The sequence below is a fragment of the Vigna unguiculata genome, chromosome 5 (genome assembly GCF_004118075.2).
Source record: "Vigna unguiculata cultivar IT97K-499-35 chromosome 5, ASM411807v1, whole genome shotgun sequence".
Taxonomy (NCBI): Eukaryota; Viridiplantae; Streptophyta; class Magnoliopsida; order Fabales; family Fabaceae; genus Vigna; species Vigna unguiculata.
In genome coordinates, this window is record NC_040283.1 from 28416253 (window position 1) to 28431828 (window position 15576).

Consider the following 15576-nt stretch of genomic DNA (forward strand, 5'->3'; position numbering starts at 1 on the left):
GGATTTGATTATTTGTCTTCAGAACCACAGGGAATAGATGGTGAGTTTCCAAAATTGGAAATTTGAAAACGGTGGTGTTAAGGATTTAGTCTCGATCGATATCCTACTTATATTCACGACTAAATCTAATTATGATATTATCACACGTCATTGTTGATAGAAAGAATTAATTTGACACAAAGATCGGTTATTTTATGAACCAATTTCACCCACAAGTAATGTAATTTAAATCATGACAGGAAGAGGAACCCAAAAAGAAAGTGGCTTAAAAATAGAGATTTGAAGTCTCCATTATAGTTAATTAAAGGGTTAAATACCATACTAGACTAAACTAGCTAGACTAATTAACTAAAATGTTAAATATGTTTTTAGTCTCTAACTTTAACGCGAAATTGGGATTCGCTTCTATTTGAAACTTTGATATATTTTAGTTCCCAATTTTTTTGACGTGTCAGTTTCCTAACTAATATTGAAACGAGAACGTGTCAAATCATGTAAAAAACTCAAATGTTAGCATGAAATGCGGTTGACACGTCAAAAAATTAACATAATTGGGTTAACAAGACTATTTCTATACATTTTTAAAGTTTGGAAATAAAAATGTATCAAAGTTTAGGACTGGGACAAATTTCAATTTCGCATCAAAATTTAGGGAAGTAAAACATTAACTCTTAACTAAACAAATGTAAAATGAAATGCTTGATTAAGTCAGCTTCTATCCCACTTTCCAAGGTTCTCAAACTCGTAGCAAGTGTATTTTGATGTCCCATGAAGTTTCCCATAATTGGTTCACGTCTACGAGTTAATTTGCAAAAAGTCAACTTGAAGTCAATATCTCAAAATTTTGGCCAAAAAGTTGTCACGCCTAGCTTCAATGGCGGTGTTTCCATTTCTTTGCTCTTGGTTAACCTTTAAATAAATCCATTTAGTTTCCTTGGTTTACTTTTGTTACACTAAATCAATTTACACAAGTTAACTTTTCAAAACCAATGAAAAACAACTAAACTAAGCTAGTAAACTAGTCTATTTCTAACTAAAAGTATGAAACAATTCTACTACTACTACTACTATTGATGAGGCTGCTCCGTCGCGGAACTCGCCGGAAAACCTTTCTAATCGGTGTTCTACCGATTGAAACTCGCGGAATGCAAGGGAAACGCAACGAAATACTTCGAAAATGATGTTTAAGCTCAGATCTCACTGGTTCCCCACTGATTTCGGTAACCCTAGGAGGAGAAATCCTCATCTAAGGTGAAGGGTGAGCTGACGAATGGGGGGAGTGATCTCAACCAATATCTCATTCATCTAAGCTTCCTTTTACAACAAGATGGCTTGCCATTTTATAAAACGAATGGTAACCGGAAAGAAAATAGAATGAAAGATGAAAGGTCGTCTAACAACCTAATGGCATGAGAAAGGTTGGGTTGCCTAAATAGAACCCTAATGGCTAAGGAGGTACTGGCAGAAGCACGAAACTCTAGTAGTGGCTGACACTCATGATAGGGTGAGGAAAACGTGAAGGTGTGAGCCCTAGTAGAACAAGGATGAGCATCGCGTGGAAATGAAAACAATAGCTGCGCTGCCAAGAGAAAGAGTATGCGTATGTTGGTTGATTTGCTGATGAAGGATTGACCCCAACCAAGGATGAAGGCACATGCTTAAGAAGACTAAGCATGTTTAGAAAGGAAGTTCACTAATCCTTCATCCCTTTCATTTGTGTTTGTTATTTTTGATTCCCTAAGTTGACTTAGTTGAATCAACTTTAGTTGACTTGTTGACCTTTGACTAGGTTTGACTTGTTGACTATAGTTGACTTGACTTAAGCCAACATGCTAATCTATGTTTATTTGCTTTGTAGGTTAATTAGGAGTAAGAAAGCAATGCTAGGTGGCGCATGATGATTGGGGAGCATAAATGATGTGGATGAGAGAGTAAAGCAAAGGCATAAAGCATAAAGTAAAAGGCATAAAACAAGTGTACCTATGTACCTTTGGTCTCCTTTGTTTTTAGCACACTTTGGCCACTTTTTGGAGACATATGAGACACATTCTTTGTCTCCTTTTGTGCTAGAACGAAATTAGCCTTGCACACACCATAGTTGGCTATTTTGTCTCTCATTTTTGTAACCTTATTTGACCTAGTTTCTAGAAGTTACGGTTAGGTTTTTGTAGAGACATCCTTAGGTATCTTTTATTTGCTTAGAGGCCCCTAAAATCTTCTATATAAGGGGTGCTCCTAGACATGTAAAAGGGTCGAACATTTTGAAGTAAAAACACTCTTGTGTCTCAACCATTTGTGATAGTTTCCTCCCTTGGGAGTGAATACTTTTAAGCCTTATCTTGCATAGTAAGTGGCGGCATACACCACTCATCTTCAAGGTTGCCATGGCTTCTTCTAGCCTAGCCTTGTAGTGGCGTGAATCCTCCATTCCTCCCATTTCCCTTACTTTTCATTTTATGTTTCTTTATTCTTCTTGGTTTATATTGTTTCTATTATATGTTTTTCCTTTTGATTTCTTACTCTCCATCAATCCATTCTCCTCCTCTCTAGAACCTTGGAAAGGAACCTTCACATCTAGATAGCTTGCTATCTTAATGTCCAGTGGGGATTTCCTTGGTTTTCTTAATCAATCATCGCCATATTCATCAATCTTCTAAAAGGAAAAAGATAATCCTTCATCATTTGGTATCTAGAGCTTTGGTTGTCCTTGAATATGGTGTTTTCATGTTCTAACCTTGTCTTGTGTAGCTATCTTTGAATGGTCCACATAAAAATAATGCTGGCAGAAACTGTTCACGATTTTAAAAGATTAAACTGCACCTGCTCAGTGATCCAAAAATTACGTTCGCTATGTCCAAAGAAAGCTCTGTTAGTCTAGTTTTTAACAAAAAAAGAACCAATGCATTTGGAGTTCTATGGAGAGAGTTATGATTGAAATAGTGAGCAAAGGTCAGAGCTGCCGAGATCACTGCGAATCAACGTTTTTCAGGTTATGTTGGGCAGGTTTGGCTACTGTTTTTGTTACTCTTCTTACTCCTAAATGTTGTTGGATAACATGTCTTTGTGTGCTTAATCATTGACCTTCATTTCCAAAAGTTTAAATGCATGATAGCTACATGTTTGAGTCTTTAAATGTGCTTGAGTCATATGTCATATGTTAGCTTGAAGTTTTCCTATTCTTGTTTTTCCAAGTATTTGAATCTTGCTTTCACTTTATGTCTTGCTTGATGTATGCTCCATGAAATTGATTTTGGCCTAAAACTTGAGGAACTAAGTGTCCAAGCCACCTAAAACTCTTTCTTTCCATTTTATGAAACTAGTTATGAAAGAAGAAAAATTTGTACCAATTTTTGCCTAAAAACCGAGAGCAACCTTGCTCCTTGGTGAACTAAAAGTGTGTTTTTCACTAGGTGTTATGCTACTAGTTTTCATACTTGAGAATTGGGTGATATTGGCTAATTAGTTCCATGCTTTAACTTGGTTATGATCTTTCTTGGTGCATGCATGATTTAAGACTTCAAGAGCTTGTCAAGTACTTTCCATAGAGTCTTAAAAATTTTCTTTTCTTGTGTTAGTGTTGTTCAAAGTTTTATCACTAATATTTTTTCTTTCCTTAGAGTTTAGCTTTCCTTGTTTTTGTGCTTTTCTTGCTTGTCACTAGGTGTTCTTTGTTTTGTCTTAGTAGTTTTCTTTTCTTGAAACTCTTGGGGTGTTGTGGCCGAATCATTTGTCTTGCATTTGAAGGTTTTGAACAAGTTTTTAAAACGGTTTGCTTCACTCCTTTGGTGGATTTTGAGTGTTAGCCTTGCCTTGTTACTTTGGGAGTGTGATCTAAAACACTTGGGTTGCATTTTGGGTTGGATTTGGTCTCGATTTTCATGTTGTCTAACCCCTAATCCATTTATTTTGTCTCGAATTTGAGTGTTTTTGTTGTAGGAATCATGGCAAGTTCATCAAATGCACCTACATCAAACAAAAATAATACATTGATGAGATTGCTTCGGGATTTGGAGTTGTCTAGGAAGGAGGCCTTTGAACAATTGAGAAAGGACAAGGAACAAAGTGACCTAAGAATCCAAGAGCACATTCAAAGGCTTGAAGCTAAGGAGCAAGAAAGAGAGGCTAGGAAAAGAGGGCATTCTAGGCGCAAACCATCACAAGAGAAGCAAACTCCAAAGATTCCTAAGTTCAAAGGAGAAAATGACCCAAACATCTACATTGAGTGGGAACAAAAAGTGGACCAAATTTTTACCATTCATGTAGTCATCAAAAGCAAGTAGATTTGGTAGTCTTAGAGTTTGAGGATTATGACATGACTTGGTGGCATCAATTATGTATGGACAATATTAACCAAGAGTCACTTGCGACTTCTTGAAGGGACCTTAAAAATCAAGTTAATGGAGTCCATGCTTCTAAAAGTAAGACTCCAATTTGAAAGTGAAGAGGAAAAGGTAGCTAGATTTGTGAGTGGGTTAAGGAGGGACATACAAGATTTAGTAGACTTATATGAGTACTCCTCTCTTGACAAAGTTTTACATTTGGCCATCAAAGTTGAAACTCAATTGCAAAAGAAAAAAAGAGGCCAAGAGGAGTGGTTCATACAATGACTACTATTCTAGTACTTGGAAAGATAAAGAAAGAAAACATGATAAATTACCACTCAAGAGTTCCCAAGACCCACCTCCTAGGACTAATTCATCTAGGCCTTCTAATGAAACTCCTAATTCTTCTCAAGGTATAAGGATAAGTTCTACAAAATGTTTTAAGTGTTTGGGATATGGGCACATAGCTTCAAATTGTCCTACCAAAAGAACCATGGCCTTAAACCTTAAAAGAGAAGTAAAGAGTGAACATTCTTCTCCCCCTTCCCCCAAAAGTACTTCTTCCCACACTTCTTCTTCAAGTGAAAGGATTAAACCCCTTGAAGGTGGATTGTTAATGATAAGGCACCAACTAAGACAAGTTTCCAAGGAACTTGACCCTTCTCAAAGACAAAACATTTTTCATTCAAGGTGCCATATCAATGACAAACTATGTCCCCTCCTCATAGATAATGGAAGTGGTATAAATGTGGCTAGCACAAGGGTTGTGGACAAGCTTGGCTTGAAAACTATCCCTCATGCCAAGCCCTACAAGCTATCATGGCTTAAGGAAGAAGACATTAAAGTAACTCAACAAGTCCTCATTAACTTTTCAATTGGAAATTTTAAAGATGAGGTGTTATGTGATGTTATGCCTATGGAAGAAACTCATATTTTGTTAGGTAGGCCATGGCAATTTGATAGAAAAGTCTTTTATGATGGCCATGCTAACACCTATGCTTTCTCTTTCCAAGGCAAGAAGTTCACACTCCTACCTCTCTCACCCAATCAAGCAAATGAGGACAAAAATAAAGTGAAAGATAAGAGAAAAGATGAAAAAGAAAAAGAGCAAGTTACCTCCAAAGTGTTACTTGCCTCTAAAAAAAGATTTCCAAAGCAAGATGGACATCACCATTCTTTCTTCTCTTGCAAGGCTCAAAAGGAAGACCAAATGCGCAAGCATGAGAAGAAGAGTGGTCTAGAAAAGAGGGATGGCCTAACCAAAGCTAGGGGTAGTACCCTTAGAAAAGATGGAACAAGAACTCATAAAAGGGAGGCGCAAAACCTCCCCCAAATCAAGTCAAGCTCCATCTACAAAGGCTTAAAGAATTTGTGGTCAAATTCTCTCTAAGAAAGGGAGGATGATGAAGGATTGACCCCAACCAAGGATGAAGGCACATGCTTAAGAAGACTAAGCATGTTTAGAAAGGAAGTTCACTAATCCTTCATCCCTTTCATTTGTATTTGTTACTTTTGATTCCCTAAGTTGACTTAGTTGAATCAACTTTAGTTGACTTGTTGACCTTTGACTAGGTTTGACTTGTTGACTATAGTTGACTTGACTTAAGCCAACATGCTTATCTATATTTATTTGCTTTGTAGGTTAATTAGGAGTGGATGAGAGATTGGGGAGCATAAATGATGTGGATGAGAGAGTAAAGCAAAGGTATAAAGCATAAAGTAAAAGGCATAAAACAAGTGTACCTATGTACCTTTAGTCTCCTTTGTTTTTAGCACACTTTGGCCACTTTTTGGAGACATATGAGACACATTCTTTGTCTCCTTTTGTGCTAGAACGAAATTAGCCTTGCACACACACCATAATTGGCTCTTTTGTCTCTCATTTTTGTAACCTTATTTGACCTAGTTTCTAGAAGCTAGGGTTAGATTTTTGTAGAGACATCCTTAGGTATCTTTTATTTGCTTAGAGGCCCCTAAACTCTTCTATATAAGGGGTGCTCCTAGACATGTAAAAGGGTTGAACATTTTGAAGTAAAAACACTCTTGTGTCTCAACCATTTATGATAGTTTCCTCCCTTGGGAGTGAATACTTTTAAGTCTTATCTTGCATAGTAAGTGGCGGCATACACCACTCATCTTCAAGGTTGCCATGGCTTCTTCTAGCCTAGCCTTGTAGTGGCGTGAATCCTCCATTCCTCCTCTTTCCCTTGCTTTTCATTTTATGTTTCTTTACTCTTCTTGGTTTATATTGTTTCTATTATATGTTTTTCCTTTTGATTTCCTACTCTCCATCAATCCATTCTCCTCCTCTCTAGAACCTTGGAAAGGAACCTTCATATCTAGATAGCTTGCTATCTTAATGTCCAGTGGGGATTTCCTTGGTTTTCTTAATCAATCATCACCATATTCATCAATCTTCTAAAAGGAACAAGATAATCCTTCATCATCTGCGGAATAACCAAGTGACAAGTCTTGGAGCAAGATTCAATTGGGCTACTTGAGAAGGCAAACATCTCGGCCCAATAACAAGTGCTGTAATCCAACACAATGCTCCGTTGATTGATGGAATGAATGGGATTGGGTTGTACGTAGTAGAGGAAAGCCCAAATAAAAGGAGTGTTGCAGCTTATCTCCCCACGCATGGAAGTGGCATCAAAGAGCATGAGTGGTGCATTGACTAGCACGTTGCAAGCCTAATTGATTAGGCCACTTATGGGACAAGTTGTAGACATGGGCTGCATTTGAAAATAACCCAATTAAACAAACATTTATTTATTAAAAGAAATATATTTCATAAAAGAAAATAAAAAAAATGGGCCTAGCCAATGGCCCAAACTATAAGCCTTAATGGGGTCACATCATCCCCTCCCTCTTGAAAAGGATCTGTCCTCATATCAAGACGGTTGGTAAAGCTCACAACAACCAAATCTATCGTTCCACTAGGATCAAAAACAAATATGCAATAGTCATAAAAAAATGGCATTAAAATCATAATGACCATGCAGTAGAATTGATTGTGCAATGTGTGAAAATGGACTTTTAAAGATTGAAAAAGGTTGTATTAGGCCCACTTCACAAAAAGAGTGTCTTACACTTTGACTAAGATGATTTTTTAAAAGAATTTTAGAGTCAAAGTGTGTTTTGGCACAAGATATTGAGAAGTATGAAATAAGTGAATGAGATGTAGAACAAAAAGTTTGAAAAGGAAACAAAACAAAAGATTTAATGAAAAAGTGACAAGAGTTTAAAGATGGGAGAACTCCATTTGAAAATTGGGTATTCATGGAAGGAATAGGTGAAGGATTGAACACCAAAACCCTAACAATGAGTTCCCTTGGATTTGAGTTACTCTTTAACTCTACCACTTTGGATTGTCTTTCAGGCTCACTCTCTTGTTTTATTTTCTCTCTTGCTTCAAATTCTTTTCTCTCATTCTCTTCTTTGGCTTTTCTAAGATTCTCCTCTTTAGCCTTTTCTTCCTCTATTTTATCCTTTTTCCTCTCGTTCTCTTTTAGCACGAAGCTTCTCAAGCTCTTCTTTTTCTCTCTTCTTTTCATACTCTCAAAGCTTTTTAAGTTTTGCTTTCTCTCTTATTTTTTTCTCACTTTCTTTGTTCACTCAAGAGCAAGTCCAAATTGTGCTTAAAATCTTTTTCTAGTCTAGAAAACTTAACCTAGCTTGTTGCTCTCTAGTGATCCTAAATGAAGGGGAATAAAATGTTTTTACATGCATGCTTTCAATTCATAAAATGTATTAATGCATGATTCTTTCTCCTTTTGCACTCTAGATTGTCTCCTTTGCCACCACTCGCATGCACGTCCTATAAACCTAGAAGTAACATGCCTAAGAATGTCAATTTGACTATATTTACTAAACAATGGTTACACCAATTTTTCTGTATCCCACGTCCAATCTCTAAATGATATTGGTCCTATATCTTCCCCAAAGAATGGAATGTAACTATGAATGGTATGATGCAACTCATTACTATTATGCCTACCTAAATGCACACTGCTATAAGGAGAAAAACTCATTGTCAAACAGTTTTTGAAACACTTTTATCCAAACAATTTTTCATAAAAATACTTGAAGAATTCCTAAAGAAAAAATGAAGTGAAAGTGATCTAGAAATACTCCCAAGAAAGGGAGGTGAGTCTCTTAGACAGGCTTAGAAACCAAGTCTTTCCTAGCCAGAAATTTCTAAATTTATTTCACAAAAATCTCAATAAAAATTCAAAGCAAACAGATTGAGTTAAAACTGTGTGTGTATGAACTTATGACCAAAGAAAGGTCAACTAAGTGATAAAAGAACTTGCAACTAGATATCACGGTGACCTAAAATAGAAAATTTAACACACAAATCATAGAACCTGGACATTGAAAACATAAAGACTGAAAACATAAACTAGACGAAAATTAACACCTAAGTGAAGATACAAGTGGCCTTTGGAACCCCTTGAATCTCACACTACACGATTAAACTATTACAACCCTTGCTAAGAATGGGATTGCTCTAAAGCATTTTCCCACCTAAGCCAAATGAAAGATAAATGTGTAAATGTCCAAACAGAACAGCAAAAAAAAAATAAAAGAACTATGCTTCTGGCTGCAATTTTCTCGCTATTCTCCCTCTCGGTCCAATGTGTAAATGTGTCCCAACTCACTCCTATGAATGCTTTCATGGTGTGCACTCCTTCCAATGTCATTGCTCTCAAGTCCCACTCACTCCTGAAAAGACCTCTCAGCAATTTAGTCCCACCTAGTAGAATCACTCACAACTCCACCTTCAAGAAGAAATTTCACCTACAAGGGCTGCCAAACAATAGTGAGTGTCCAGAGCAAAGAAATCTATAAAAAACAGGCGCTGCCACTTAAGAATAGCTAAGGCAGAAAAGCAATAAAAGCTCAAATGGAAGAATTAGACAACATCAATTGAAAGATTGAATGACAAACTCAATGGAATAAGCAAGCAAGAAAAAGGCAAAGCAATAAAAGAAGGCACACAAAAGAGAACCTAAAGAATAGGTCTAGAATAAGATGAATAAAACCAAACTCAAACAAAGACTCAAAAATAAGTTGAATCAAGAATGATAACATATGCAAACATAATTGAAATGGAAAGTACAAATATGTTGTGGTGACTAGGCCAATTTTACACAAACACTCAATTCATTCCATAACATTTCATGGCAGATTTTTCTAAGCATATTTGCTTTTTCCAGGGATTCTTTTCTTTTCTGTCAACTCTCAAATTAGTTTTAACTTATTAGCGTTTGAAGCCACAGGTCACAACAAGTTCAGTTTTCCCCTTCCAATCCAACTAGCAAGTGCATATGATAGAGTAGAAGCAATTAATTCAACTCAAAAATAATTTGGAAACAGAGACGAGACAGAAAACGTTCGGTCAGTGCAAAGAAATAGTAAAGTCATGCATCAACTTTCACTCAAATAGTTTGCCAACATAAATAGTAGGAAATTCAATGTGAACTCAGGAAACTAGCACAATAAGGAATGAACTGCAAAGCAAAACTATTTACACGAATAAAGCATAACATAAACTGCACTAGAACAAATGAGTCAAAGCAACACATATATGATTCCGAAATTAGCAAGAATAAAGTGCTTTCATCAAACATAGATGCACATAGACAACATAATAGTGTTGCATAACAGATACAATCTGATGTGGAGTCAAGAAAACACATTTAGCCAAACAACTTCACTCAACACTGAAGGCTAGAAATGATGCATCAAAAACAGACTATGCAATATTCAATGTTGCACAACATGTTGTAAAAATTTGAACGAGTGCACATATGTTGCATCACAATTGAGAATACAAGCATGCTACACTGCCATTAGAATTAAGACATGGTAAAACTGCAATAAGAAACATGACTCAGCCAATCATGAATATAAGCAAAGATGCGCATTTAAAATATGGAATCATAAGACAAAGCAACCACTATAGCAGAGACCGTGAATGAAACTTTAGGAATAGATATCTGGGCTAATCACAGATCAACAAAATAAACTGTGATATAGCAAACACATGAAAAACAGAGGCAGTTGCAAACTAGAAGCAAGTAGCAGATACATATTGACAACAAATTGAATCAGTTTTCACATAACATAAAAATCACAGTGGAGCTTAGAAACAACTGATGCAGCCAATGAATTGCCCAAGATGAACTAGACTTCCACATAAACAATCTGAACAGAGCTAGATGTATCAAGAATTCAGTGGAAGAAGTACAGTGTAGTCATAACAATCATTGGCCAACAATTTTAATCTCAGAAACAACAACAGATTCAATGTCATAACAATACTAGAGGCAAATAGAAGCGTAAAGAATAGCAGACTCAACTACGATCAGTGAAAATTAGGCACGAATGAAACAGGAACAACTAGATTCATACACTGCAGAATAATTGCTAATGATCTAATAGCAAAGTCAGAACTGAACATACCACAAGAATCTACTTACACAAATGAAAACAGTGACTAAATGATATACAACACTGAACACAGAACAGCACAGCTACAAACAAGAATAACTCACAAAATTCTATGGAATCAATGACATATAAAATGAATTACACAAACAAACGACAAAACACAAGATTATAAAACTGAAAGCTGGGTAAGAAAATTGAAAGTAAAACCTAACTGACATGCATTGAGCGACAGATTAGAAACTTAAGATAGTTCATCATAGTATTGATTCAAGGCAACCTTAACAAATATAATGAATCAATTTCAACACAAATTCAATCGCAGAAAATCAAACTCGAACATAAGCAAGCACGAACAAGACAGGAATCAAAAAGCTAAGAAGAAAACGAGATAAGACGAAGAAGAATTATCTTTGAAGACCTCCGAGAACCGATTGGCTCTGAATACCACTTAATAAGGCTCCTTCGTCGCGGGACTCGCCGAAAATCCTCTCCAATTTGTGTTCTACCGATTGAAACTCGCAAAATGCGAGGGAAACACAGCGGAAGACTTCAAAAATGATGTTTAAGCTCAGATCTCACTGGTTACTCACTGATTTCGGTAACCCTAGGAGGAGAATTCCTCATCTAAGGTGAAGGGTGAGCTGACGAATGGGGGGAGTGATCTCAACCAATATCTCATTCATCTAAGCTTCCTTTAACAACAAGATGGCTTGCCATTTTATAGAACGAATGGCAATCGGAAAGAAAACGGAATGAAAGAAGAAAGGTCGTCTAACAACCTAACAGCATGAGAAAGGTTGGGCTACCTAAACAGAACCCTAACGGCTAAGGATGTACTGACATAAGCACGAAACTCTAGTAGTGGCTGGCACTCGTGATAGGGTGAGGAACAAGGATGTGAGCCCTAGTAGAACAAGGATGAACATCGCATGGAAATGAAAACCATAGCTGCACTGCCAAGAGAAAGAGAACGTGTGTGTTGGTTGATCTGCGAATTAACCAAGTGATGAGGCTTGGAGCGAGATTCAATTGGGTTGCTGGAGAAGGCAAACATCTCGACCCAATAACAAGTGTTGTAATCCAACATAATGCTCTGCCGATTGATTGAATGAATGGGATTGGGCTGTACGTAGCAGAGGAAAGCCCAAATAAAAGGAGTGATGTAGCTTATCTACCCACACGTGGAAGTGGCATCAAAGAGCATGAGTGGTGCATTGACTGGCACGTTGCAGGCCCAATTGATTGGCTCACTCATGGGACAAGTTGTAGACATGGGCTGCATTTGAAAATAACCCAATTAGACAAACATTTATTTAATAAAAGAAATAGATTTCATAAAATAAAAGAAAAGAATTGGGCGTAGCCAATGGCCAAAACTATGATTTCTAACTAAACTAGTCTAAGTAGTCTATATTTTCTAACTATGATTTTAATTAAATGACACTAATACTAACAACGATGCTATGTACTAAGCAGATACTACACTACTAAACCAATGAATAAATCTAACTAAACTATATGTGCCATTACCTATTTTTACTAACTAAAACTAAATTCCTAACCTTCAAATTAAAAATCTAAGCTACTAAAAACTAAACAACCTAAATACTTCTCAAAACATGTTAAAAATACTTTATTAACACTAATTCTAAAATAAAAGAGAAATTATCAAATTAAAAACATGAATCTACTCTATGATGGACTATATAACTAGAATATAGTCTAAGAAAGACAAAATTAACTATTAAAAACATGATATAATATGTACTTAACACTCTTCTCCAACACAAAGGTCAAGTTCTATTAAATGTTTTATGTGTTTGGGGTATGCACACATAGCTTCCAATTGTCCTTCCAAGAGAACCATGACCATGAATGCTAAAGGAGAGGTAGAGAGTGAGCATTCTTCTTCCCCTTCCCCTTCTAGAAAAACATCCTCCCACGCTTCTTCTTCTTCATCAAGTGAGGATGAAATTAAACCAAGTAAAGGAGACTTGCTAATGATAAGGTGCACGCTAGGACAGGTGCCCAAGGAACTTGACTCCTCTCAAGAGAAAATATTTTTCATACAAGATGACTTATCAACAACAAGGTGTGTTCCCTTATAATAGATGGAGGAAGTTGTATGAATATGGCTAGCACAAGGGTTGTGAACAAGCTTGGCTTGAAAACTATCCCTCATGCCAATCCATTTAAGTTATCATGGCTTAGTGAGGAATGAGAAATAAAGGTTAACAAACAAGTCGTCATCAACTTCTGCATTGGAAATTATCCAGATGTGGTTTTATGTGATGTTGTGCCAATGGAAGTTACACACATTTTACTAGGAAGGCCATGAAATTTTGACAAACATACTTTTCATGATGGTCATTCTAGCAAGTCTTCTTTCACCTTCACTAGCTTGAAGATCGCATTAGTCCATCTCACTCCACAAGAGGTTAATCAAGGTGATAACGTTGTCATTGATGCGATCAAATTAACACTACTTAACTATAGCAACTTCAGTATTGCCAAGTTAGTGGTGATCAAACTAGATATAGTTAAACTAGTCCTAAGTCATCTCTCAACGAACACGGAATTTATTTTCAATATTTGATTCTTAAAAATCTATCCTAATGCAATTAAAACTAGTTACTATGAAAAGATAGGGTTTTGATATGCAAAGAATAAACGACAAGAAAATACTAGATTGTAAACATAGTAATAGTAAAACAAGTCAATTTCATTGCTTTTTCAAACTAGGATTTTATCGTCGGTTTCCTAATGATTATTGTTATTGATTTCTTGTCTAAGATTTCAAATTAATCGATGTAATTTATCAACTAATTTTTTGGCGTCTTCATTTTTAACCAAAGTAACTTCTCAATCCAAAACAAGAACTTCATAGATTAGTCATAATAAATTTAACCAAAGTAACTTCTCAATTAAATATTATTATGCCTAATCATGTCTATTCTTTTATCTCTTTCTAGTGAAAATCTAATTAACCAAGTAACTTCTTGATTAATTCTAATCTAAGTTTTCACCTTTAATCAAAGTAACTTCTCAATTGTTAATAAAAACTCATTCAATCATATGAAAGTTTCTAAAATTAACGAAAGTAACTTGTCAATAAAAATTTAAAAACCCTTGGACTCATAGGATTGTTATGTTATATATATATATATATATATATATATATATATATATATATATATATATATATTTAACACTATGCTAACTTGCTACAATGTAAAAATCATTACTTTTACTAGATTAAGACCCAAAAGACATACATGAAAATAAATCACAACAAGAATCAAAAGAACAAACAAATTTATTCATATAACCTTAAAATCCAATTAAGAAATCACAGTGGAATCAACCTTAGAAGCTTAGCGCTCCATGGATGGAGTGGAATACATGATAGATGGAAGAAAATATGGAATGGAAAGAAAAAAAAGAGATGTGATGAATGGTAGCGGCCAAAACCAAAGAGTTGTTAAGTGTCATATGCTTCCTCTAGGTCTCTTTATATATGATTTGAATGGATTTTGACTTTATCTTTTCTGTTGCTAAATCTTTTATTTATTAATGTAATATCTTTCAAATAATTAACAGATTTTATCAGTTTAAAAATATCTAGAACATATTCTCAATTGATATTATCTTATTAGTTATCTAAAAATATATAAATGATGAGCAATAACTAAATCTTGCCCAAAATTCCAATTCAGCCCCTACAGTGGTTGTCTTATCCGTGTTTTTGTGTTCGACATCGACGTCATTGAGGTCCGATGGAGGCGTTGGGATTCTCGTGGTGTAATGGTTGCAGATGGCATGGTGGCTAGTGTTTGAAATCTGCAGGTTTATTGGGATGTTGAAGGTGATAAGGTGGCATCATGTAATTGGATAAAGTTTGAGTTTTAGGATGCTCACCCGTGGCATCATTTGGTGGGCTAATTTTTAGTAAAAGTGTCTATGTAATTGTTACGAGGTACAAAAATAGGTTGATTTTGTGACTCATTGTTGAAAGAGGGAGTGTATATGTAATTTAAGGGTGCATTTAGCTCTTAATTTATTTCTTTCCAAAGTTTCCTAATTTTGGCCTTATTTTGCAACTTGAAACAATTTAATTTCACACCTATAATGAACCAAATTTAACTTCAGCTTCATCAACAAACGTTAGAATATTCAAGAATATTTTATGTAACTAAAATCAATTTTTAATCCATTTTTATCTCACAAACTCAATAAGCTCAATTATCACAAATCTTGATTAAATCAATCTTTTAAGCACAAAATTCAATTAAATCCCTAAATTTAAACATTAAATGAGGGCAAAAATATGCACTTATCAGAAGACTAACAATAAATGAAAAACAAAAAAGATAGGAGAAGGTGCAAGGGTGCACAAGTGGTAGAAGGGCAAGCTAAGGAGGCCAAGAAGAAAGACATCATGATCTCTTACAAAGGAGTGAAAAAGTTAATGCTTGCCCACAAGAGTGTGTTTGTAGCTTATTTTAGTGGGTTTTCTCCATCCATTCATAGTCTAACCTCTAGTTGTGCTCTAGACTTGTCTTTAGTCTTATATGAGTTCCAAGATGGTTTTCAAGATCCTCCCAAGGGGCTTCAACCTCTAAAAGGTATTGAACACCAAATTGATTTCATTCAAGGATTTTCTTTGCCTAATAGACCAGCATATAGGACCAACCCCGAGGAATCTAAAGAGATCAAAAAGCAAACGGGAATGGAAAAAGGGTGGGTGCAACATAGCACAAGTCCTTATGTCATGCCTGTGATTCTTGTTCCTTAA

The 15576-nt window shown here is 35.6% G+C and overlaps 1 protein-coding gene across 1 annotated transcript; it reads left to right on the forward strand.

The window, feature by feature from the left end:
* The first annotated feature begins 15135 nt into the window (after nt 1-15135).
* LOC114184568 lies at nt 15136-15576 on the forward strand. Its single transcript, XM_028071873.1, has one exon. The coding sequence runs from the start codon at nt 15136-15138 to the stop codon at nt 15574-15576; it is 441 nt and encodes a 146-aa protein (XP_027927674.1).

What these genes read in the sequence shown, in the direction of transcription:
- LOC114184568 (XM_028071873.1), top strand. Translation starts at nt 15,136, where the DNA reads ATGAAAAACAAAAAAGATAGGAGAAGGTGCAAGGGTGCACAAGTGGTA.